Source organism: Phyllobates terribilis, unplaced genomic scaffold, assembly GCF_046119375.1.
Source record: "Phyllobates terribilis strain yellow unplaced genomic scaffold, ASM4611937v1 Scaffold_8__6_contigs__length_399053987, whole genome shotgun sequence".
Taxonomy (NCBI): Eukaryota; Metazoa; Chordata; class Amphibia; order Anura; family Dendrobatidae; genus Phyllobates; species Phyllobates terribilis.
The window spans coordinates 121,974,484-122,000,793 of record NW_027362768.1 but is presented as its reverse complement, the minus strand read 5'-3'; the positions used below and the strand labels follow the sequence as shown (position 1 = coordinate 122,000,793).

Below are 26,310 nucleotides of genomic sequence, written 5' to 3'. Positions count from 1 at the left end.
AGCTCATCCAGGATGGCACATCAATGCGAGCTGTGGCAAGAAGGTTTGCTGTGTCTGTCAGCGTAGTGTCCAGAGGCTGGAGGCGCTACCAGGAGACAGGCCAGTACACCAGGAGACATGGAGGGGGCCGTAGGAGGGCAACAACCCAGCAGCAGGACCGCTACCTCCGCCTTTGTGCAAGGAGGAACAGGAGGAGCACTGCCAGAGCCCTGCAAAATGACCTCCAGCAGGCCACAAATGTGCTTGTATCTGCACAAACGGTTGGAAACCGACTCCATGAGGGTGGTATAAGGGCCCGACATCCACAGATGAGGGTTGTGCTCACAGCCCAACACCGTGCAGGACGCTTGGCATTTGTCACAGAACACCAGGATTGGCAAAGTCGCCACTGGCACCCTGTGCTCTTCACAGATGAAAGCAGGTTCACACTGAGCACATGTGACAGACGTGACAGAGTCTGGAGACGCTGTGGAGAGCGATCTGCCACCTGCAACATCCTTCAGCATGACCGGTTTGGCAGTGGGTCAGTAATGGTGTGGGGTGGCATTTCTTTGGAGGGCCGCACAGCCCTCCATGTGCTCACCAGAGGTAGCCTGACTGCCATTAGGTACCGAGATGAGATCCTCAGACCCCTTGTGAGACCATATGCTGGTGCGGTTGGCCCTGGGTTCCTCCTAATGCAGGACAATGCCAGACCTCATGTGGCTGGAGTGTCAGCAGTTCCTGCAAGATGAAGGCATTGAAGCTATGGACTGGCCCGCCCGTTCCCTAGACCTGAATCCGATTGAGAACATCTGGGACATCATGTCTCGCTTCATCCACCAACGTTACGTTGCACCACAGACTGTCCAGGAGTTGGCGGATGCTTTAGTCCAGGTCTGGGAGGAGATCCCACAGGAGACCATCCGCAACCTCATCAGGAGCATGCCCAGGCGTTGTAGGGAGGTCATACAGACATGTGGAGGCCACACACAATACTGAGCCTCGTTTTAAGGACATTACATCAAAGTTGGATGAACCTGTAGTGTTTTTCCACTTTAATTTTGGGGGTGACTCCAAATCCAGCCCTCCATTGGTTAATAAATTTGATTTCCATTGATGATTTTTGTGTGATTTTGTTGTCAGCACATTCAACTTTGTACAGAACAAAGTATTCAATGAGAATATTTCATTCATTCAGATCTAGGATGTGTTATTTGAGTGCTCCCTTTATTTTTTGAGCAGTGTATATGTGTGTGTGAGTTGTTATATATAGTGTGTACCATATACAATATGTGACCTGTGGAGCCTTCAGTATCTCCGGAGCTGTGACACGATCTCTCCATGGTGTCAGTTACTGTCAGTGTCACTGCCTCAATATTCATTACTATAACACTCCCAGCAGCCAATTAGTGGGGAGGCCTGTACTGTGACTCCGCCTTCTTTTTATTGACCACACCCCTCAGTGCCAGCGTCTGTGCCGCCTGTGGAGAGAGGTCAGTGCGGCTGCGGGAGGCCGGTGAGGTCGGCTCCGGGGTGAGGTAGGTGACAGCGGTGACCGGCGGCAGCGGCTGCCCGGGCTGTGCATTGTGCGCTCTCATGTGCGGCCGCAGGCGGCGCTGCTCTGCTCACTTCCTTGTCTGCGGCTGCTCTGCTTACAGTCATGGAGGTGACTGTGCGGGAAGAACCCGGATAGCGGCCGGTCACAGCGCGCAGTCCGCCTGCTGGTGCCGCACATGGGGCGGAGAGCTCGGTGCAGCAGGTGGATGGCCGCCGCCGCCTCCTGCGCTTCTCCTCCTTCCTCTGCTCTGTGCATTCATTACTGTGATCTGGATTCTTCTCATATTTGTAGCGTTTTAAGCATTTTTTCAAAGCTTTCCTTGTACTTTCACAGGGGATGGTTATAACCCCATCGTGGCTCTGTGATCACCACCTCTTTCCTTTTTTTTTTTTTTTTTTTTTTTTGCTGCAGAAACAGCCTGAAAAAAAAAAAGTTTGTAAAGTATGAGTCCATGCATTATTACTATGTAAAGCGCCGCGCTGTGCTAATGTTCAGGCTTTTTACTGTTTTTAGGTTTCTATAAAAAAAAAAATGCTGAGTGGTTAAAAGTAGTGCCCGGCCCATTCTTCTGGTGTTCTCTGCTAGGAAGAAGTTCTGTACTTTACACTACAAGTCAATGGGAAAGCTCAAAAGACGCACAGTCAGATGGTTTTGGGAGCTTGTTTTAACAAAAAAAAAAAAGCCTTAGCGGCTCCTCGTTAGTCAACGGAGTGAGAAAAAAATGCTGTGTGAATCCAGCCTAACACTTGTCACAGAACTGAACTCTAAAACATTAGAGGGGAACGTTCCCCTCTTGTGAAAATGCAGCATTTTACAGTGTTACGACGCATGAGATTTTAAGGTGTGCACGCTGACACCGCTCCTCTATGCCCTGTGCAAGCTGGCGGTTACATGCCTACTAGACTTATCTGGTTTCTCTGATAAGAAGAGAATTGAGAGAAGCACAGGAGTCTGGTTGGCATGTGAGTGCGAGTATGCAAATTGCAATTATGTGGTCACGTGAGGGCCCACAAGAATTTAGACAGTGTTTATAGCAGGGCTGTGGAGTCGGTAAGCCAAACCTCCGATTCCTCAATTTCCATGACTCCGACTCCACGACTCCGACTCCCTCATACATGGCTCATGTGTAAGTGATAAATTTACTGTAGCACAGATTCATCTCAGCTAAAAGTCTAGACCCTTAGATCAGGAATAGGACAGACATTTATAGGACATTTCAGAACTTTCCCAAATTCTTATGAAAAAAAATATTCCCAACAAACTGCATTGAACTACTGTACCCAATTTATTATATATTTTAGGAGTCGGTCTATTTTATCCCAACTCCACATCCCTGGTTTATAGGGAACTTATCAGAAAATCGCCTTTAACCTGACCCCAGACAGACTCCTGCAGGTAATTACAATGGTGTTTGTAGCTAAACTATAGCCCCGATAAATCATTTGAGTTTATTTTTTTTAAGTCCTTTTGACTTCTGCAAGACTAATCAGGGGGAAATATCTGGAATAGCTAAATTCCCCAAAGTGGTAAATTTAAAGAAAAAAAACACTGGTGAGCATATATAAAATGGATGTAAAAAAAGACCCAAATGGAATAATGAATTAGGTCCAAATCAAAAAGGTAAAAAAGCTCAAAACTAGACAAGAAAAAACAAGCTAAAAGGCAATGATGAATCGGGGCCTATATGTTTTGTGGTATTGTCATCTTTATAAACTAAAAACTTGCCTCCTTGCGTGTAAAATCTATGTCTGCATATCATTTAGCTACAAACACCATTGTAATTGCCTGCAGGAATCTGGGGGTTAATAGGTGGTTTTCTGATGACTGGTTCCCTTTAACGTTTCGCCATGGAGGCAAAGAAAGACCCCTAAAACGTTGAGCGCAACCAGGAATTTCACGTTTGGTAGAGATTCTCAAGTCCTATGGATCTTTGATAAGGTTGGAGCAACCTGTCAGTAGGTTCTCTGATGTAAGGATGTTGTGGTGTAACATAGGGGTTTTTCTCTTTATAGATGGCTGTGGTGGTGGCAGTTTTGGTCGCCTGGTTGCTTGCTTGCAGCTCTTCACCTGTCGCCAGTTATCCAGATGGGAGAGTCACCGATGCCTGTAGCTCCATGGCGCCGCGGCATAAACATCATCCACAATCTGAAGTCATCCATAACATCACTGTGGATAAGACCGTATTCAGTGCGGGAGATCAGATCAAAGGTAAGAGTGTTTACATTAGGAGACCTGCTTCCAATAAACCAGCGACGATCGGTTATGTGTCTGCCGATCGGTATTCATTTAATAGGCTGTTCCAACAGGCCGACCGCACTTCTATGTGCGCAGGACAAACGGTAGTCGATAAATCTGTGCAAATAGGCTGCCATTGTTTAAACAGAGAAAGTCATTTCACCTGACGATCAAGCATTTTGCTCGTTTGTTGGGTGATCGTCGGCCCTTTTATGCTTCCTGATTAATAGGAAACAAGGGATGTGAGTTAATAATTCTACAGTGTACACCGCCAAAATTGTGTTTGGAGAAACTTTGTGAATAGAGCAACCAATTATATTTTTCTTTTGTCAATTCTATTAAAACTTAGAAAATGTAAACTTAATGGGTAAACAAACAAGATTATCCTGAAAATCGATATATAATGTATAAGAAGCCTTTAGTGTTTTCCTTATGTAATTTCATAAGGCTTTTTAGTTCAGAAGTATTTTTGTTGTAACCAAAAAATCTGATAATTTATGTTTTGTTTTTTTTCTATGTATTTTTTATTTTTTTTTTATTCATCATCTATTGTCCAATTTTATTCAGTATCTTAATTGTTTGATACAGAAAACTAACATACTATATTTTGTTTGGGCTTTTTTTCAGTGACTTTGTCTGGATCTCGCTTTTCTGGATTTTTCATTCAGGCCCGAAATGCAAATAATTTAGACGGTGATGCCTTGGGCTCCTTCTCTTTAATTGATGGACAAGTTTCACAACTTTTGAAATGTGGAAGATTCCCGGTATAGTTTCTTATACTTCATAGGAAATAGAAAACCTATGGGAAATAACGTATATTATAAGTTTATTTGTTGTAGACTATAGATGAGTGGACCTAGCAAAAGGCGAATTTGCCTGTTTGCGTGGAGTTTCCCGGGAAGTTCGGTTAACAACTAACTTATTCTCCACTAATCTAATGTTCCTTTTTATTCTATGGGGTCTCTCCAGACCCCAGTACATAATAAATGGAAGATGTTAATAGAAAAAAAATCCTTAATTCCTTACCTCACCTTTCGCCTCTCGGACCCCTCCGCTCCTCACCATGTGCTTGCGGTGGCTATCAGAAGATGCGACCAAGACAGGAAGGCTGACTGTAAGGAGCAGAGAGGCCGGAGAGATGAACTGTAAGGTGAGTATAAGGATTTCTTTAATTTTTTAACCTTTTTGAAGGCCCTTTATAGTTCAGAGAAATGGCGGCCAGCAGCTGGCATTTTGCTGAATCTGCGCAGAAGAGAAATACCAAAAAAAAAAAATCTGTGTTTTGGTGAATGCAGAATTTTTTAGGACTTGATTCCACTCTAATATATTATCTCATTTCTTTTGTAGAGTTTATATCCCTCCCTACCCTTTTACACTTTGTTCATAGCCTAAACAGAAACTCCATATCCATTAGACAGCCATATTCTGGAGTTGATTACAATGAATCCTGCATAGAGCGCCGGCGCAGCCGTTCTGGGACTTTCCGGTAGAATGTGGCTGTCTAATGGACATTTTGCTATAAGCCCATGTTATAATAGAATCACAAGATTTTTGTAATGAAAGTTGATAAATCTCACTCTTTACTGCAGCGCGTTGTGCATAAGATACTAAAGATGCTGCCTTTCTGACTCCTGGAGGCAGGGAAGTAGCGTTCCTCCGCAGTACATCCCGGTCACCTTGGCTTACTAGTCTGCATGTACTTATTGTGGCTTGTGTAACCCAATGCTTCTATTTCCAGGACTCCGCTGTCAGTCAGACCAACAGGAGGAGAAAAGAACAGGTTGAATTCTATTGGATCGCTCCCAGCACTGGCCCGGTGCATATCCAGTTCCTGTACGTCATCATGTGCACAGGCATTGTACATTTTGCCTTGCACTCACCCTTCATATGTCAATTTTATATTCAATGGTGTTCAGTGTAGAGCATTAATATTCATTATAGAGTTTTGTACCTAAAATGTTTTAGCAGATACAAGACTGAGTTTTCTGCAGCCGGACCCACAGTGGTCAACTGGACGCTAGGGCAGCCTCCTACTGAGAAGTTAGTTTTGGAAAGTCAGGCCCCATGGCATTTACTCTATTCACACAGTATCAGTCATTTTAACCCCTGTCCCTCTATATGACAGATGTATACATCATGAAACGGATCAGGGTGCGTGGACTTGGCTCAGGAGCTGCACCTACTCTGCACATGGTGGGTGCCGGCTGTGTTATCCAGCTGGCATCTGTCTCTAACAATTTGCTGCTGTCCACCCTTTAAATGCTGCTGTCACTCACTGACAGCAACATTCAATCCTGCCAAGGCAGCCATCTGTCTACCTGTGACATCGCTAAGTGCCCATGATCGCCATGACATTTGGAGGCTTATGTCATAACGGAAAACAGAATTTTCCAAAATTGACTTTTTTTTTTCTTTTTATATTGTTCTCTGAACCTCCAAGAAAAAGTACAATAAAACATGTAAAAAAATATATATATATGCCATTGGTCATGGAAGACTGTGACAGAAAATCCTATACAGTACAGACACCTTCTCATTTAAAGATTTTTCTGTATTTTCATGACTTTGAAAATTGTACATTCACACTGAAGGCATCAAAACTATGAATTAACACATGTGGAATTATATACTTAACAAAAAAGTGTGAAACAACTGAAAATATATCTTATATTCTAGGTTCTTCAAAGTAGCCACCTTTTGCTTTGATGAGCTTTAAGAGGTAGTCACCGGAAATGGTATTCACTTCACAGGTGTGCCCTGTCAGGTTTAATAAGTGGGATTTCTTGCCTTATAAATGGGGTTGGGACCATCAGTTGTGTTGTGCAGAAGTCTGGTGGATACACAGCTGATAGTCCTACTGAATAGACTGTTGGCTGCTTTTTTCTTGCCATAATACAAATTCTAAGTAAAGAAAAACGTGTGGCCATCATTACTTTAAGAAATGAAAGTCAGTCCGAAAAATTGGGAAAACTTTGAAAGTGTCCCCAAGTGCAGTTGCAAAAACCATCAATCGCTACAAAGAAACTGGCTCGCATGAGGACCGCCCCAGGAAAGGAAGACAAAGAGTCACCTCTGCTTCTGAGGATAAGTTTATCTGAGTCATCAGCCTCAGAAATCGCAGGTTAACAGCAGCTCAGATTAGAGACCAGGTCAATGCCACACAGAGTTCTAGCAGCAGACACATCTCTACAACAACTGTTAAGAGGAGACTTTGTGCAGCAGGCCTTCATGGTAAAATAGCTGCTAGGAAACCACTGCTAAGGACGGGCAACAAGCAGAAGAGACTTGTTTGGGCTAAAGAACACAAGGAATGGACATTAGACCAGTGGAAATCTGTGCTTTGGTCTGATGAGTCCAAATTTGAGATCCACCGTGTCTTTGTATGACGCAGAAAAGGTGAACGGATGGACTCTACATGCCTGGTTCCCACCGTGAAGCATGGAGGAGGAGGTGTGATTGTGTGGGGGTGCTTTGCTGGTGACACTGTTGGGGATTTATTCAAAATTGAAGGCATACTGAACCAGCATGGCTACCACAGCATCTTGCAGCGGCATGCTATTCCATCTGGTTTGCGTTTAGTTGGACCATCATTTATTTTGCAACAGGACAATGACCCCAAACACACCTCCAGGCTGTGTAAGGGCTATTTGACAAAAAAGGAGAGTGATAGGGTGCTACGCCAGATGACCCAGCCTCCACAGTCACCAGACCTGAACCCAATCGAGATGTTTGGGGTGAGCTGGACCGCAGAGTGAAGGCAAAAGGGCCAACAAGTGCTAAGCATCTCTGGGAACTCCTTCAAGATTGTTGGAAGACCATTTCCGGTGACTACCTCTTGAAGCTCATCAAGAGAATGCCAAGAGTGTGCAAAGCAGTCATGAAAGCAAAAGGTGGCTACTATGAAGAACCTAGAATATAAGACATATTTTCAGTTGTTTCACACTTTTTTGTTAAGTATATAATTCCACATGTGTTAATTCTTAGTTTTGATGCCTTCAGTGTGAATGTACAATTTTCAAAATCATGAAAATACAGAAATCTCTTTAAATGAGAAGGTGTGTCTAAACTTTTGGTCTGTACTGTATATATAATTTTTTTGCAAAATTCAGAATTTGGGCAGTAATGTAAATAATGTCAATCAAAACTACTCGACTCACAAAAATCAATTGATACTGCTATGTTGGTGGTAAAAAAAAAAAAAAAAAAAAAGAGGGGGGGCGGTAATATGCCTGTTAGCATTTCACGGATTGGCACTTGCATTACGAAAAAAATATATATTTCTGTCTAGTATAAAGGCACCTTCCTCAATTGTGGATTGCTTTGATGTCAGGTCAGTTGCTCACCCGTGCGTAGCCAGTATTTTATTAGTTCATTTTGGAGACTTGGATTCTTCTGCCAGAAAATGGCCGGACTCCACTTTTACAGACATATCAATTGTTAACATCTACAAGTGGATTAGGGATTTGGAGGCCGCATTCTTTACAAACTCGGCGAGTGCTGCGCTCACTGAATCTTGAAATACTTGTTTATCAGCATGCTGTAACAAACCTGTATTATACAAGTCAAAGCGGGATTAAAGAAGTCGTACTTGCTGCCAAAAATAAGAATCGGCGCTTTATACACTGCTTGGTTTTTTAGAAAATTGTCTGCAACATTTCACATTATTGAAAAGTCTCCCAGGGGTTTAAAGCTGTTAGAATTTTTTCTTATTTTTATTTTTTTTTTTTATGCGCCTGTTGGCACTGGATTCAGTGCAGGCCGCTCTGTGGTCTGCACTGACACAGGAACAGGAGACGTCACTGTTCCGTCAGCATCTGAACTGCTGCACCCTGTGATTGGCTGCAGCGGTCAGGTGACTTGATCAGAGCATCACTGGATATTTCTCGGTTGACTCACTGCTACTCACTTGAGTGCTTCTGCCGATCCCTGGCCGCAGCCGTTCTGCTCCTGACGGAACAGTGACGTCTTCTCTTTCTGTGTCAGCACAGACCACAAAGCAGCCAAGCTGCCTATTTCCTCAACGACATTTATGCCTGATTTCTCTTCTAAGTGTAACCTTTTTTATCCCGTAAACTTTCTCAGATTACAAGTGACAAACTGATTAGTTACCGAGCCCGTGATGCTGCTACTACAGTTCAAGTGACCACTGCAGCCAATCACTGAGCTCAGGAGCTCTGCCGATATAGATGCCCAGTGATTGGCTGAAACAGTCCTGTGCATTGTAGTTGTGATGTAATCGCTGTATCCCGTTAGTGCTTTACTCACTCATGTTTTCATCTGTGACAATTGATAAATGTGCCCAATGTTTTCTTTTATCTGGATTTTGTTACAGTAGGGTTTTTTTTTCTTTTACTAATTTAATTCCCTGCATTTTTCTTAACCATACATTTTTTTTTTTATGTCTTAGAGCCACTGTTGTTGAAAAATATGCAATCTACTGGGTGAAGATTCCAGGACCAATTATTTCTCTATCTGATTTTCCACTCGTCTCCAATAAACCACCGGCTGTTGTGCCGCCAGCCTTGCCATCCGCGTCCTTACTGACCGAGGGGGTAATACAGGCGGCTAGAAGTTGTTGCTGTTGTTGTTGCTGCTGTTGTTGTTTCTTAAACAGTTTTGTACTTGACTTATCAGTTCCATCCACCTGCTTGTTCTCAATCAGCCCCCGCCATTGCGGTGAGATCACAAGCTGGGTGGTCAGTCAGGTGAAAGATTCCTTTTTTTTTTTGTATTTTATTTTACAGGACCATCTTTATAGTCTTTCATTTCCATTGTAGGCCATCTAAGCGATACTCCTGCTATCAAATTGATAAAAACATAACTTGTACGTGATCTGTTTGGGTTCAGGTAATCTGTGTCCAGTTGATTGCTATTGGAATCCATCCAGCTATGTTCACACGTTGCGGTTTTGCTACTTTTTTTGATGCGTTTATGCATAAAATTTTCAGCTGCATTTTACAGTACCAGCAAAGTCTGAGATCTCAGAAATCTCATACACACATCTTGGGTTTTTTCCCTGCCTGTTTTGTCAATGAGCTGCCATTTTGCAAAATGCAGCATGTCACTTCTTTCAGCGTTTTTGCTGCGTTTTTCACCCATTGAAAGCAATGGATAGTGCAATAATGCAGCAAAAAACACAGGTATCAGGTTTTGCTGCATTTTTGGTGCCAAAACCTGATGAAATTTGAATTGTTTTTTTTTTTTTATTTGTATGCACTAAACTGTCACATGCACAAAAGACAAATGTACACCGACAAAAACGCTGCAAAAAACTCAGCCAAATCTGCTTTTTTGATGTCGCTTCTTTACTGCCAAGAGAGCAGATTTTGCCTGCAGGAAAAAAAACACATAAAAAAACGCAACGTCTGAACATAGCTTATACGATGAATCGGCGCAGGATTGCTTCTGTAATAAATGGAAACCCTGACACCAGTGATAACACTGTACAACAGAACTATAGGGTAATGCAGTATACAGGGCCTCATTATCAACTTCTTAGACATCTGAAAATGGGATACACTGGATGGCAGAATAATCAATCATTATATTTATTATTAATATAATATAGAATTGCATTATTATATTTTTATTTTGTTTTCTAACTTCTTTGAAGAGATTTTTTATTTTTTTACATTTCAGCCATTTGTTACTTGTGACCCTTCTTTAACTAGAAGATTACAATGTAAGATTTAGGCTGTGAATGGATGAATCTGGCCATATACATGTTCATGTGGTTACCAATGACCATTTTGTTTATAATACTGAAAAAACATTTGCTTGACAATGTGACCAATGAGTCCGATCATCCAGGCATAAAGTTTTTCCGATGGCGTTGGTAAACTCGGGGATTGCAGTTTTTACATTTTTATCAATGACATTACATTTGCCCATGATGGAGACAAATACGTGTCCCCTTATAAACCCAAAAATAATAATTTTTTTATTTTTTTTTTTAAAAGCTTCATTTTCGAAGTTGTATATGATAAACAATCTATAGGATGTGTCACTCACAGGAGCTCTAGAGCCCTCTGATCATCTAGGTTCCTGGCAAACAATCTAGTATCTTATTCTTTGCATCAATTTTAAAGAACTAGAATTTTTTTTTCTTTAAATGTATGTAAAGGGGGGAAAAAATTGCTTTTGGGTTTCATAAAAAAATTTTGACCGGTTTGCCTTATATTGTCTGTTTTGCTCGTTGCAGAAGGAGTTAACTGAGGGTAATTCAGTGAACTGGTTCTGATGGAAGAGTTCACACCTTTTAGCTTCTGAGCCGCTCAAAGCTTATTCATTAACACAAAGTTCAGCTCAACTTTATAGTCCTAAATCTGCACAGTAGCTCGGAAGAAGAAAGTTAAGAGTTACAAACTCCCCCATGGAATGAGTTCACTGATGGATTCTCGGGTAACTCTCTGCTAGATGGCAAATGTGGCAAAATGTAACAAAACACAACTGCAAAAAAAATTAAATTTCAAACTCAAAATACATGAATTTAAGAAAAAATAAATGCCCCCAATCAGTCCATATCGTTTAATCCAGTCAATAGAATAAATGTTTTAACCTTCAGCAATGCTCTATACATAGACCTTGATCGATTTTACAAAGTGCACGGTTTGTATCTCCTGCTGATATCCAGGGATGGTTATAACAGATATCTGTCGCTCTTTTTGTTCATAGCAAGAGAGCGCCATCACGTGGCCACACATGATACTAACCTTTTGGAATTTTAATTTCTTTAGGGAAAAAATAATAATTTTCCAGTTTTATTGTATTTGCAGGTCAGCTCATCTGGATGTGGAAGCAGCAAGTTCTGCGTGAGGAGCCCCACGTCCTGTGATCCTCAGCGAGATCTGCGCTGCTTCTTCCTGGCCTTCCGGAGAGAAGACGACTCCATGCTTATTGAGATGAGTGGACCAGTAAAAGGATACTTATCTTTTGCCTTATCGCATGACCAATGGATGGTGAGTACAGAGAGTACATTTAAAAGTTTTTTTTTGTTTCACTTTTTTATTAAAATGTTTTATTTTTTTTCCATCCTCCACAACGGCTGTTTCTACACAGCGGCCTCTGGTTTGGCTCTTATCTGTAGTAAAGTTTCAAGGCTCTTTAAAGGGAATCGATCACCAGGTTTTTGCTACGTAATCTGAGAGCAGCATAATCTAGAGCTAGAGACCCTGATTCCAGCAATGTGCCACTTACTTTACTGGGTGCTGGAGGTTTGATTTTAAACAAGTTTTATCTGCACATGCTGATAGTTTGATGTTTTTTTCCTAGGGGGATGATGATGTTTACCTGTGTGTGATTAATAAGCAGACTGTTGAGATAAACCCTGGATACAATAGAGGACGCATGCATCCGGAGGTGGCATCGTCGGTAATTACAGAAAGTCATGAAATCAACAACTTTCAGATTGTAGTTTCATAAGGCAGAAAGTTGTAATTCTAGTTAGAAACTTTAAATTCTCTGTCAAATCTTCTTTGGCAAAATAATGCAATGTTTCTATATTGTGTGAGAGGAGGGGGGTATTTAATTTTTTACTCCTGACACCTTTTGTAAATTTTTTAAAGAGAAAATGTCGTCAGAAAATGACCTATTTTTAATTCAGGTTTTTGTCTTGCATGTATTTTTTTGTTTGTTTTTTTAAACGTGTGGTGTTTTTTTGGGGTTTTTTTTTGTGATCTTTGTCTGATTTTTGTAGTTTTATTTCTAGTAAATTATTAAATACCCCACTCAACCAGGGCGAGCACCGTGTTCCTTCCTTGCTTTTGCTTCTACTTTGACACAATCTGAATCCATTAGGGTACAGATTTGTTTCTGAAAGTTCTGCAATTTAAAATTGATTCCATTAAAGGGATTGTCAGGTGAAAAAGAAATGATCACTTATCCCAAGTATAGGTGATAACTGATGGTGGTCTTATTGCTGGGACCCCCACTGATCAGTGGAATGAGTCACATTTATCCCGTTTCTGGTGGTATAGTAGTTCGCAGGTCAAGAGAATTAATTGCGTTAATTGAGCGGTGGGCGAGCATGTGCGCTGCTGCTCCTTTCTAATTGGGATAAAAGTGCCCAGTTCTGCAATCTGCGCAGGTCCCAGCGGTCAGAACCCCACCAATCTTTATCTTATTACCTAAACTTAGGATAGGTGATAAATTCTCTTCACTGGATCCCCTTTAATTTGAATGGGATGTTTTTGGAAGGCAGGAAGCACATGAATTTTAAACATAGCCTATTTAGATCAATTTGACAACAAGTCTTTTACATGTGAATTGTCCCTAACACTAAAAGGACACACAGAATTGATCCAACCTGAACATTTTGTTCTGTGATTTGATAAATAAATGGCACAAAAGATCAGATTGAATCTATGGTAAGTGCATTCTGATCTGTCCTGTAATATGTATGATCTTTACTGCAGAGTGCTCTGCGTGACCTGGCATGGAGGATAGAAGATGGAATTCTTCAATGTTCTTTCCGCAGAAACATTCGTATTCCAGACTCTCAAGAGCGATTTCCACTGGACGGCCGACATTATATATTTTTGGCTGATGGTGATGCTGAAGATGGTATATCAATACTATAAATGTTATATACAATATTAATTTTTATTTATTTTCTAAGGCAAATTATTATTTTTTTCTTAATTTAAGGACATATACACAGACATCAACGACAGCCTCTAATAACCAGCAAAATGTACAACGTCGCTGACTCTAATGAGGACGTCGGGGGATCACGATCCCATCTGCTCATTAAGTTCCATGGTACATAAGCTTTTGTTTCTTTTATTTTCCTGTTTGGGTGGACGTAGGGTTTGTTCTTTTTGATAATGCAAATTAATAATGTACAGCAAACACTTTTTTGCTGTTGATGTAGTTTTTCCAAGTCAACTGTTACAAAGAAAAACTAAAGAGATGAACTGGGATATAAGTTGGTGTGTAAGTGCTTGTTCACACTGGCCGCTAAAGTTTAACTTTTAGAATAGCATTTGCTGCAGGGTTTTGAGCGTTTATCTGTATGGTACTACAACAACACCCGCTCATGGCAGTCACTTCCACCAGATTTATTAAGTAAGTTTTCTGGTGCCTTTTAGCCCTGGGAATAGTGTAGTCCGCCTATTCTGTCCAGTCTAAAAGCAGGAAACAGCCCTGACACGACATCTGTTATGATCCTTTGCAAAGAGGATCAAAATGGTTCTATTACCTTTTTATCAAGGATCCAGTGAGCAGATGTATCCCTCCTCTCATTCCACTTAATACTGCACTGTTCAAGATTCTAGAGAGGAGTTTATTTAAGACTCGGTCGAAAAAAAAAATCTAGTCTTCAGCTCTCCTGTAAGTAGCCTGAGCTTCTCATAGGTGAACTGTCAGGCCCTAATGCCGAACATAGGGGAGACCTTCCTGTCTGGTTCTGCTCTTCGTCTGTCCGGTCACAGCTTGCTGAATACTGCAGTCCGCTGTCATTCACCTCTCCTTGTTGTGTTCACCCTGTCAGGCTCTATGATGTTCGTTGCCTGGATGACTACAGTCAGTATCGGTGTCCTTGTGGCTCGTTTCTTCAAACCTGTGTGGCCAACAACTACTATGTGTGGGGAGAAAATTTGGTTCCAGGTATTTTGATCTTTCTAAAATTACTTTTTTAATATTGTTAATAACAGATGTCACTCACTTTGATCATGCAGAATATACTATAAAGACTGGAAATTAGCTCTCTGAAAACTAATCTTGCAAGTGCAACTTAGTGGAGGAAGCTACAATAAGGCCGACTTCATATGTCCAATCCGCTGTTTGAAACTGATCCATATGGCTATTTAATGGATCCTTTTTCCATATGCTTCATTGTTTAAAAAAAAAAAAAAATTGTGTATTTTAGCTGAACAGAAGTTGTTGGAACACTTTTTTTTTTTTTTTTTCTTTGCCTGACTGAAAGAAATGATTGCTGGATGTGTTTTTGTGACTGGATCAGTTAATAAAATGCGGATTAATCTGCTGACGGATGTGAACTCTGCCTCAGTCAATGTCCACAACAGTAATCAACCATTAGAAACTGATCCCTCCAGCAATCCGTTATCTTAGCGGGACAAAAAAAAAAGTTATGCAGACACTTTTACTCTTTTTTTTTTTTTTTTTTTTTGGGCCGGACAAAAAAAAGCAAAACTGAATATAAGAATTTTTTTTTTTTTTTTTTTTTTTATTTATAATATTGAAGTCTATGGAAAACAATTAAATAGCAATCTGTTTTCCATTTGAAAATTATGTTTTTTTTTTTTTTTTGTTAACCGGATTCATTTTAAATGGATGACCACTGGACCCGTGAACTTTAGCCTAACTTGGACAGGGATGATGGCTGGGTGGCACTTGCCAGATAGTTGTCCTTTGTTCTTCGGAGATGGCTAATTTGCATGGTTGGGTTTCCCATGGGTTATTGCCAAAAAAAACTCTATACTCAGCTGATGTCCTTAAGAATAAACAGTCTTCCTCTAAAGGAGTACTTATGTATGATAGCCATGAGATGGTGCAAATGTCAGGCATGTTGTCTAACACATTGTGTTAAATTCACAATATCGTGTTTTTGTTTTCTTTTTGCCATTTTGTAAATTTTAAAAAATGTTAGATAAGTCTCCCTCCCCAGAGTCCTTTTTTTAATTTTATTTTTAGGTTGTAATTTTTATTTTTTTTTATATACTAATGTAAACCTGTCATTAGATTTATGCTGCCAGAACCACGGATAGCATCAATCAGACACTGGCAGCGTTATTGCATCAGTGTATATCTTACTCTGAAACGCTGCAGCATTTAAGAGTAAAACTTTGAAAAGTCGGCCAGGGATTATGCGTCTCGGATGTTTAGTCCAAGAGGCCGGTCCTTGGTGACTTCCTGCCCTGATGGCTTCACCGCTTTCTTCTTATACACATGCGTAGGGAGACACTTATCCGTGTAGGGGAGTGGCACAAGGAGAAGCCGCCGAGGACCGACCTCTTGGATAAGACCTCTGAGACGCATAGTCCCCGTCCGCCTTTTCAAAGTTGATTTTACTCTGAATAGCTGCAATAAAGCTGCCAGTCATATACATGACTGCAATAAAGCTGATTTCATTACCGTGGTACTGGCAGCTTTAATCTCCTGCCAGGTTCCCTTTACGGTATTGCCCGGTACTGATTTTGTAAAAGGTAAAATAATCACTTGCAGTAAAAAAAATTAAATCTTGTAACTTCTATAGATGGAAGCACTTTGTTTAGTCTTTAGCTATTTCAGGTTTTTCTTTCCTTCACCAGGTGCATCGTATCCTAATGGTCACCACAGTGTTACTAACAGTTTTGGCTTTTGTGCTGCCATTCTTATACCGTGGACACTGGAGCACTGTAAGTAAAATGCATCTTCACTGGCCAAATATCTTTTATTCCATGCGCCAAAGTTGGACAACCTTTTACATTGTCAGCTTGGCTTTGCATCTTATTATTCTCGCTAGACGGGTTATCTGGCCTTAGGCTCTCACGTGCCACATACATGCTTTGCACAAGCAGCTTTTGCAATTTTTTTTTTTTTTTTTTCCTCAGCCTAAACACAGGGTGGATCCAAAAAGATACAATAAGTATTCAATACAAATAAGAAGCATGCACAATCTGAACCAAATTCGACTTTGCAAGAGCTGTGCAGATTGCTTGGAAGACTATATTAACAGGATCTAATAGAATGAACACCATTGAGGGATTTAAAGGGGCTGTCCGGCCTCAACCTCTGTGACTGTAGACTTGTAGCCCAAGACTGGACAACCCCTTTAAATCCCTCAATGGTGTTCATTCTGTGTTCTAGCTGAAAAAAAAAGGAAAAGTTGCGTTGTGCAAAGCACGTGTGGGAACGGTGTTTTAAAGCCTTACTATAATTTGAAGCCATTAGATATTATTCACCTCATGCTTTGTGTCTAATATTTTGAAGTCACTATAACCCTTTAAAACCCAGTTGTTCGTGTTCTTAAGGGGTCTTTCACTTTTAGGTGTTTAGCCTCTTTTTTGGCCAATGTTGTATTTACAATAATAAAATAACCTAGTACTCTTCCTCCACGGGTCCAGTGCTGAATCTCCTTAGCTGAATCTCTGATTTTTGGCTGCAGCAGTGATGTCGCGACTACAGCCATTTTACCGCTGCTGCCAATCGCTGAGCTCCGCAGCTCTGACCTCCACCGATCTAATAGTGATGCCTTATCCTTTGCATAGGACATCAGTTTTGGAGTCTTAGAGGATACCGAGTATTATCACTAGAAGGATTATTGGCTTGCCTTGTTTGCTCAATCGTGGGACAAATTCGACTATTTTCTAATGTATTTTCTTATACTTCTCACAGCGGGCCGGTTATCATCCCTATTTAGGTTGTATAGTCTTGGCCTTGGCAATTCTTCAGCCGATAATTGCTGTTTTCAGGCCTCCACCCGGCAGTCACAGGTATGAAATCCTATAACAAACACTTTAATATATGGTGGAAATTGCACCCTCTCTTGCTTCTCCTGCTGTGGTCAGCTTTTTGTTTTCCCTTCCCTTTTTCCAGCAACATGGCTGTATGAGGAAAAAAAAATTCTAACTATGAATTATTGAGGAGGGAAGGGAACAAAAATATTACTTAACCATTGTTTTTTGTGTTTTTTGTTTTTTTTTTAAATGGTGGTCTTTGTACAGTAAGAATGACCTGGTAACATCATTTTTCCAGGTCGGTACAATTATGGCGATGCCAAAAAAATTTAAATTTGTTAAGGCAAAGAAAAAATTGTCCCAATTTTCTGAGACCCCTAACCTTTTTTTTTTTTAATTTCTTGTCTATGGACTAGAGTGAGGGTCTGTTTTTGAGTGGCGAGTAGTGATGAGCGTATGTTCTGTTAACCCTTTCGCCGAGCTCCGAGTATTTACAGCTGCTCGGTGATATGTTTGAATCACTCCCGTATGCATGATTTGCAACTGTTTGACAGCTTTGATACATATGTTTTGGTCACTTTTTTTTATTTCATTTGGTTAGGGAGGTGAGGTGTCTAGTGATAAGCGAGCATGCTCATTACTCGAGATTTACGAGCATGCTCGGGTGTTTCCGGAGTATCTTCAGTGTGCTTGGGTGTTATGTTTTAGTCGAGCTGTGTGCACGATTTGCGACTGTTTGACAGCTTTAATACATGTGAGGAATGCCTGTTTCTTAGGCATTCCTCACATGTATTAAAGCTGTGAAGCAGTCGCAAATCATGAGCACTGAGTGACGAAAACATAACACCCGAGCACCGCTAAAGATACTCGGCGAGCACCCGAGCATGCTCGCCAAAAGGGTTAACCGAACATACTCCGTCATCACTAGTGGTGTCTGAAAAAATACTTATAGGTTGTCCACTACATAAGCACTGATGACCTATCCTCAGGATAGGTCATCAGTGTCTGATCAGCTCGGGTCCGACACCCGGCACCCCCGCCAAGCAGCTGTTATCGGGGGCGGCTGCTGGCCGGAAAAATTAATTTGCTGGCCATCTTCTGATGGCTAGCAGTTCTGATAGCACTGGCAGGGTACTATAGATCTGCCTCCCATTCAAATCAATAGGAGGCAGATGTGCAGTACCCTGCGGCGGCCACTACCATAAGACGGAGCTGCTCCGCAAGTGAGGGTTTCCGTCCGATAACAGCTGATCGCCGGGTGTCGGACCCAGACTGATCAGACATGCTCCTGGAACAGGCAAAGTATTTTGTGCCCCCCCCTAACCCATGGACCAATTTTCCTCCCAGAGTCCCTTCCAGCAGTCCAGTATTGAACCCTTTATCCCTCAAACACATGTATTGTATTTTTTTTTTCCACAACCATATTTGTGCATTAAGTTTTTAAATTAAAAAAGGTGGGGTATGTATTGTATTTAAAAAGTAAATTAATACTGATTCTATTAGTTTGTTGTGCTTTTTGCCAAAATCGAAAAAATTTTAACTTATAATTGAGAGAGATAATTATATATTTTTTGTAACTCTTTTAGTCCCCTAGCCTTAACCTTAGTCCTAGTTAGTGTTAAATTGTAGGGCAGCTTAGTGCTGCACATACATTGCTGCCTATGCAGAGCGCAGCAGGCGAGATAACTTGGTCATCGACTGCTGTGCTTTTCATTATCCTGAGTTTTGTCAGCCTGCCAGACACTCGCTGTGCCCAGATGTTGCTCCCCTCAAGAAGCTGCTAATCAGTGCATTGAAGGTCTTGCTCACTTAAGGGAGAAGAAGCACAAAATTTGAAGCCCCTTATACACCACTGGTTTCCACATAAGCCGTAAGTGGTCATCTGATGTGTGACAGATCCAGTGATGCGAGACAGCGGGTACATAATGTATGAGGTGCCCAGGATGACATTGGACCCCAATGAGCATCACTGCCCCATGCTTTCTAAAGCTAAGAAAGAAAGAGGAAACTAGATGATAATGTAGTACCCAGAGTGCGTCCTATGGAGTCAAGACATTTTCTTGGTTTGCATTTTAAGACAGATTATTTCAGCACTGCTATATGTAATAACTGATGCTTTTCCAAATAGGAGACCATTATTTAATTGGGGGCACTGGGGAACTGGCACAATTGCAAGAATAATGGCAGGTACGTTAATCTGTGGAATGTGTGGGTTTTATGGTCCTTGCGGCTGCACTTGTGTTCATGGCTGAGAAAATACTTTACTTTGGAAAAAAAAAATTGAAAATTAGAATGTTCATTTGCCATCAATGATAGACAATAGTATTCTTTGGTGTATGTATGTGTAATAAGAAAAAAAAATATATATATATATATATATATATATATATATAATATAATATAATATAATTTATATAATATATATTTATACTAGATCACTGGATTAAATGTACTTAGTCTCCAAGGAGGTTTCCAAACTTACACTCCTATAGCAGGTCAATGCGACATCCAGAATATCGGTGTGATCCGTGAGGCTCCCGGCAGGCTACACTTCTATAGCTTTGGTGTTTTAGTTGTCAGGCTCGGCAAGTTCAATCTTCGGCTTGACAGATTCGATCAGAACCACCATGATTAAGAAACTGGAGGAGCCCTGGGCAGGGTACACAACCAGTGCAAAATCCCCAAGTTTACTAGCTCTGTGGTTGATTTTCGATCAGATCATGAGAACATGGTCTACATTGCCTGAATGCTTTGACCTGATCTCTCTAAACCTGAAGAGTAGTTTTCTAAAAAAGAGAGTCCTTACCCCATTTTATTACAACATTTAAATGTAAATCATTTATTCATGTAGAAAAAAGAAAGGGGTCCACAAGGTGTAAATCTCATACAAAAATTTTAGATTTTTATTCCATCTTGTTAAAAGCAAAGTCTGGGATATCCATACATCAAAAAAAATCATCATTTTTCTCTGACTCATTTCTAGCCGAAGCCCTTAGTGGTTAGACTCTACGACAAAGGGCTTTGACCAGAAACACGTCAGAGAAAAATGACGATTTTTTTATGTATGGATATCCCAGACTTTGCTTTTAACAAGATGGAATAAAAATTTAAAATTTGAGATTTATGCCTTGTGGACCCCTTTCTTTTTTCTTGTGAATTTACCAAAGGTCAATGGATCAGGAAACTGGGGATTCAACCAAGGAACTACCACATAATATACTACACACTGAGGCTTTTTCTACCTCTTTTTTTCATTTAGTCATGTAATTGTTAAAGCACCACTCCAGCTTGCATTTTGGTTTTTTTTGTTTGTTTTTACCTCTGGAGTGGTGTTTTTGAGTATAAGGTCCCTGCACTTAGTCTCATACTTCACTTCCACCATTCAGAACACTGTGCATTCTTATACACTTGTATAGATGAGTTCCAAAGAGTAGATGTTGGCCAAACGTCGTATATTCTAAAGCCGTTGAAGGCGTATGTCCACCCGAACTGTTCCCCCGAAACTTTACTGGAATCCACAGTATTGTATTGAATAGTGCATGTATGCATTTGCCCTATTACCTTGCAGCCCTCCAGTCTATCCTTAACACTGCTGCCCGATCAATCCACCTGTTCCCTTTTTCCCCTGCTGCCTCATTTTTCCATCCCCCTTCACTGACCGCTCATTGCTCAGAGAATTCAGATTACTCGTCTCCATAAACTTTGCATAAATCAATAGTGCAAGCGAATGTAAGAAACTTTGTAATATATGTCATCCGAGAAATCTGCTTCTTTCTCTAATAAGTCACTTTATTCTTCTCCTGAACGTAACCATTCCTTTGGGGGGAAAAATGCAATAAAAAAACATCTTGGTCAAAACAAGACAATGCCAGGAAGGAGGAGTAAGTAGCACTCAACACAGTGAGACACGCACAGACTTATGCAAGCAACTGTTTTACTTCATTACATTGCTGGATTCACAGCCACACTGCTCAGTACTGTTGTATAATGCCATCCATTCCTCTGTTGCCTTTCTGTGTGCGCTGCACAGAGGGAGAAAACCATGAATTTCTCGCTACCCCTGCAGTTCGAACTGTCCCACCTTGGAAGCAAACAACCTGTGACCACCCTGCTGCCACCACCCTGTTATTCCCTGTAGATTATAAGCCCCCTCGGGCAGGGTTCGCTCTTCCTGTCACTGACCTGGATGGGTTTATTTCTACTTTTATGTATTTTTTAAGTCACTCCTCTTTTTTTTTTTTTTCTCATGTACTGCTTCCCTGGAATTATTATTATTATTATTTATTATTATTATGAGCGCTTTACTACTAAATCATGTGTATGTATGAGAATAATATATAATTATTTCTTCCTCCTGCAGTGGCTGCAATATTCCTTGGTATGGATTTACAAGCATTGGATCTACCTGACCCTTGGGACACCTACACGATGGTTGGCTTTGTCCTGTGGCATGTGTCAGTAGATATCATGCTGGAAGTACACAGTTTCTTGCTGCAGAAAGGTAAATTGAAGTTTATAATCTCTCTTTTAATGGGAACCTGTTACCTCCATAAACACTCATTTCCTGTACATAGCATTAAAATCCTACCTGCCTTACTAGAGCAGCATGTAAAGGGAGAAAATGATCTTCTATCCTCCCTGCAGCTGTTCACTTCCAGTCATTGGTGCGTACGGTGCAAGGAGCCGGTACAGTAACTCCCCAGTGAGCGCACTGTAATCACTCCCCAGTACTTTGACAGCCAGCGTTGCGCACTCACTGCAGCGCAGATTGTCAATCAGTATGTAGGGGATTGAATACAGCACACTCACTGTGTGTTGACGGTGACTTTAGCAACTCCTTGCACCGTCCCGATGTCTGAAAGCAAGTGGCTGCTAGGAGGAAAGGAGATGCTTTTCTCCCTGCACTGCTTTTCCAGTAAGGCAGCCAGGAATGATTTTTAATGCCATTTACTTGCAGATTAACCCTATATTAAGATTGCAGTGTTCTTGTTCCAATCAACCACGGCGGCTCAGTTTGGATAAGTAGGATATCTGGATTTGGCTGCATCTTCAGTCTGTACACGTGAGCCTACAACCTGTGTGGTTTCAGGGGCTGAAGAGGGGTCGCATCATGTTGGACCAGAATACTGCACACAGCTGAAACACTTTAAATCAATTTGTTTTTTATTTTAAATTTTCAAATTTAAGGACATCCCCAATACAATAGAACAAGTCATATCAAAGTGCCACAGTTCAATAAAGGAGAAATATCATACTTGGTTACCTTTAGCTTGTTAGGACAGAGATTAAATACAAATCAGTACTGGTTTACTGGAAAAAATGCAGTCAAGAAATATATAATGCATCTGGAATTGATGTTCTACATAGGCCGAATGTTCAAAAAAACACCCAGACGGCATCTCTGTAACTCTTGATGCCAACCCTGATCCATCCATCCATCCATGGGGCCCAGAGCTTTTCACATTTTGTAATAACATTCCTTTTTAAATAAATTTTGTAGCCAGTTATTTTATGTATAAACTCTGGGATTGTAGGGACCTGATCCATTATCCAGTATTGAGCTATTAATTTCCTAGCCATGAACATACAGCACACGGCCGCCTTACCATATTCATCAGTAAAGTCCTCAGCATACCCCAGTATACACACAAAGGAGTAGGGAATATATGAAATGAATAAACCCTATTTATAATTTCCAACACCCCTTTCCAGGAAGGTTCTAGATAAGGACAGGAACATATGTAGTAGGTTTGCAGAGTTACATGGTTGTAACATTTAATTATTTTACAGCTGTTTGGGAAGTAATTTTTTTTTTTTTTTTTACGCACCTTTTTTGTAGGAAGTGGAAAGATGATGGAAGACCAAGTGGAGATTTTAAACCCATCCATAGCTAAGGATGAAGTAAGTCTATCTAACAGTGTCTGTCTTCTTACCATTCAGGTTAACCCATGTCACCCTATTATGGCCCTGTGTAAAGTCTGTGGAGCCATAAAAAATTCATGTTTATAGGTGCAATATTGTATGGCTCTTATTATTCTCCATTCTCCCCTACAGAGGCACCATAGAGCGGCATGCAGAATATGCCTGTAAAAGCGCTCCATGGGGCCTCCTGTATGCTGTCGTACATGCTTACGGTTTTGTTTTGCACATATGCCTTATGGGTAATGTTCTATGTGTGAGGGTACACTATGGGATGCCTTTAAGGGGCTGTCCAGGTTTGGGGTACAAGTCTGCAATCAGTCTGACTACAGACTTGTGAATCCTCACAGCATGGTCAGAATTATCCGGCGCAAGAAGCAGGTGGTCACGTGACCACAAGTATGCGATTTGGGTATGTCCAGCCACATTCTGACTAGAAGTGTCCAGCCATGCTCAATTCACATGTATTGAGTGAGGCTGCACACGTCTAGTTGGCATGTGACCGCATATATGCAGATTGCATACTTGCGTTCAGAGAATCCTCACAGTGCACATACTGACTGCAGGCCACAAGTCTGCAGTGTGTGCACTGTGAGGATTCTATCAAGTATGCAATTTTCATACATGACACACAGCATACAGACTGATTGCAGACTTACACCCCAAGCCTGGACAACCCCTTTAAACTAATTGCTATATTGCTAGAAGTTCCTTAATATTTACTTGGCAGTACAGCTCCCTTTGCAGAAAGTAGCATTTAGAGTTGAGCAAAAAAAAGATTCCCTGGTCCGGCATCCAAACATTTCCTCTGGGGCAAAAGATTAGTCTATAGGAAATATGAATATATTTCCTATAAACTATTCTTTGATCCTAATAAGTCTTCTATAGAGTGCCGGTTTTCACTAGTTTTTATATCGTAATGGTTGGGACCCTATCCATGCACCTGTTATAAAAAGGAGTGCCGCTCTTCTCCTCAAAGTTTCTCTGTGGCAGCTAGACCTGGGCAGTCTTAATTTCTGCAGCTGGCAATATCAGCCTGGCATCCTTGGCACCTCTTGCCATCACTAGACCCTAAGATGGTATGACATCACAGGCACCCGGGATGCTGATTGCAGAAGTGAAGACTGGTATGGTCCACTGCTACAGAGGACCGCACTGGATGGCAGCACAAATCTTTGCTCCACTTTAGTAGCCTACCAAACACCCCATGGCTACTCTGTATTCTCATTGTCTAATTCCTAGTCACTTAGCATCACGTAAATAAATTATTCCCCATTCAATAACTGAGATTAAAACCTTTTTTATTTTCTGTCCAACTACTTGCAGTTCATGTAATTGTCAGCAGAGGGCGCTCCCTAGCTGCTATATTCTGTTCTGTGACTTTTTTTGCATTACGGTGCTAAATGGTATCTTTACATTCTCAGGGCCACACCTTCAAGAAGATTGTGCTGACAGTATACATCTGTGGAAACTTTGCCTTTTTGATAACTTTCTTAGCGGCTATTAACCAACTTTGAAGAAAAACACTAAGAAAAAAACATCTTTATTTCTGCAATGCAGGTGGCTTGTTTTACTATGCAAATCATATCCAGCATATACTATCTGATGGTGCAAGTACCTGGTGCTGCGCGAAGTGTGGCGGATACGAATAAGAAAAAAACTATGCAACAAGGACCACTGTTACCTTTTTGAACTTTGTCCAAAAGTCCCAAGTGCCTTAATTATAAGTCCGTGGTGCCTTCAAATTCTTTCTTATATTTATATGTAGTTTTCTGCTTCCAAAAAGGAAAAATTTGTGTTTTTGTATTAGGATTTACAGGAACACTCAAAATAAATATATCCAATCTTGTGCTTGGTACAAGGCCTGAAAGGAAGAGAGTGAGACTGAAGGCGCACCCACTGTCCTTGGGCCATGTACCTGGCCCCCAAGGCCCTGCACTCGGCCTGACACCATACCCATCATTCCAGGAGCTTTCTTCCTCTGACCATTTTACCGTTTTATTGCACATAGGATGTTATGGAAGTATCAGGCCGACTCTTCTTATCTCAGGTTATGTAGGTGACACATCCGTTCTCCTTAGTATGGATTCTAGTTTGCAGCTCCAGTCCTAAAAATCACAGCCTGTTGATCTTTTTCAGGAATCTTTTGCTTTATGTAACCTTTTATAATCTGGCAGTAATCAAACTAAAGTATTGTTGGCTACTTAAGTAATCTGGAAACAGAATTTCCCTTTTCCGCCTTAGGCTTGTGCCACCTTCCAGCAGGATAAAACTGCAGAAATCCAAAATGAAGAACTTGCAAAATAAATGCCTTTGTGCCTAAAGTTCTTGTCTTTCATATGGCCCAAAATTTACCAGACTTGTTCCAAATTTCCACTATTGTCTCAGGCATTTAACGCTGTGCACACAATCCTGTTCAGACATTGCATTTGTCTGGTTAGTTTAAGAACAAATGGAAAAAGTGATCCATTGCATCAGCTATGCGAACAGAAGCAGTGGGGTCTTATTCCTTTATTATTGGGTCCATTTTTTTTTTTTCTCTAACCTAAAAAAAAAAAAAAACCTGAATCCAGAAGAACTCTATAATAATTAATCAATGATCCCCTGCTGGTTTTGTTTACATAACTGATGCAACGGATCGGTTATTCCTTTAGGCTCTGTTCACACTGTCTTTTAGAATGAGACCTATTGCAAGTGTAAACCGAAATGTCATATGCATGCATTTGCTATAGTCAGCCTTAGGCCACGGCCCCACTATCAGTATTCGGTCAGTATTTTTTCTCAGGAGTGGGAGCCAAAACCAGGTGAGGAACAATCAGAGAAAAGGTGTAATAGAAACAAGTCACCAATTCCGCATTTATCACCCTCTCATGCTTTTGGCTCCCACTCCTAAGAAACAATACTGACCGATGTAGTGGTCCCATAGGTTTGACCCCCTCACCAATCAAGTTAGCATCTGTCCATAGGGAAAGTGATGAAATAAAGAGTTTTTCCCATCTTTAGAAGTTGTCACTGATTTTGTCTTGAAAGCGGATGTCACCTGAATGCCAAAGGATACTGAGAAATGAAAATTCTTGTGTCCGCTGAAATCAGTCAGTAACTTGCAGCGAGGCCTGTGCTACACAGTGCAGATATAAATAATAATAAAAAAAAATTAACTGTCAGTAGAAAACTGACCCCTGAGGTCTCTACTTTTTAATAAGCAACCAAAATTACTTT

The 26,310-nt window shown here is 40.9% G+C and overlaps 1 protein-coding gene across 1 annotated transcript; it reads left to right on the top strand.

Annotated features, from left to right (window-relative positions):
- Positions 1–1,403: 1,403 nt before the first annotated feature.
- LOC141156835 (putative ferric-chelate reductase 1) lies at positions 1,404–25,415 on the top strand. Its single transcript, XM_073643256.1, has 16 exons — positions 1,404–1,520; positions 3,553–3,748; positions 4,403–4,539; positions 5,514–5,608; positions 9,183–9,327; positions 11,551–11,733; positions 12,047–12,145; positions 13,189–13,336; positions 13,421–13,534; positions 14,265–14,380; positions 16,045–16,131; positions 17,111–17,208; positions 19,301–19,359; positions 21,533–21,673; positions 23,012–23,073; positions 24,516–25,415. The coding sequence occupies exons 2-16, from the start codon at positions 3,553–3,555 to the stop codon at positions 24,606–24,608; spliced, it is 1,773 nt and encodes a 590-aa protein (XP_073499357.1). The 5' UTR covers positions 1,404–1,520; the 3' UTR covers positions 24,609–25,415.
- Positions 25,416–26,310: the final 895 nt, after the last annotated feature.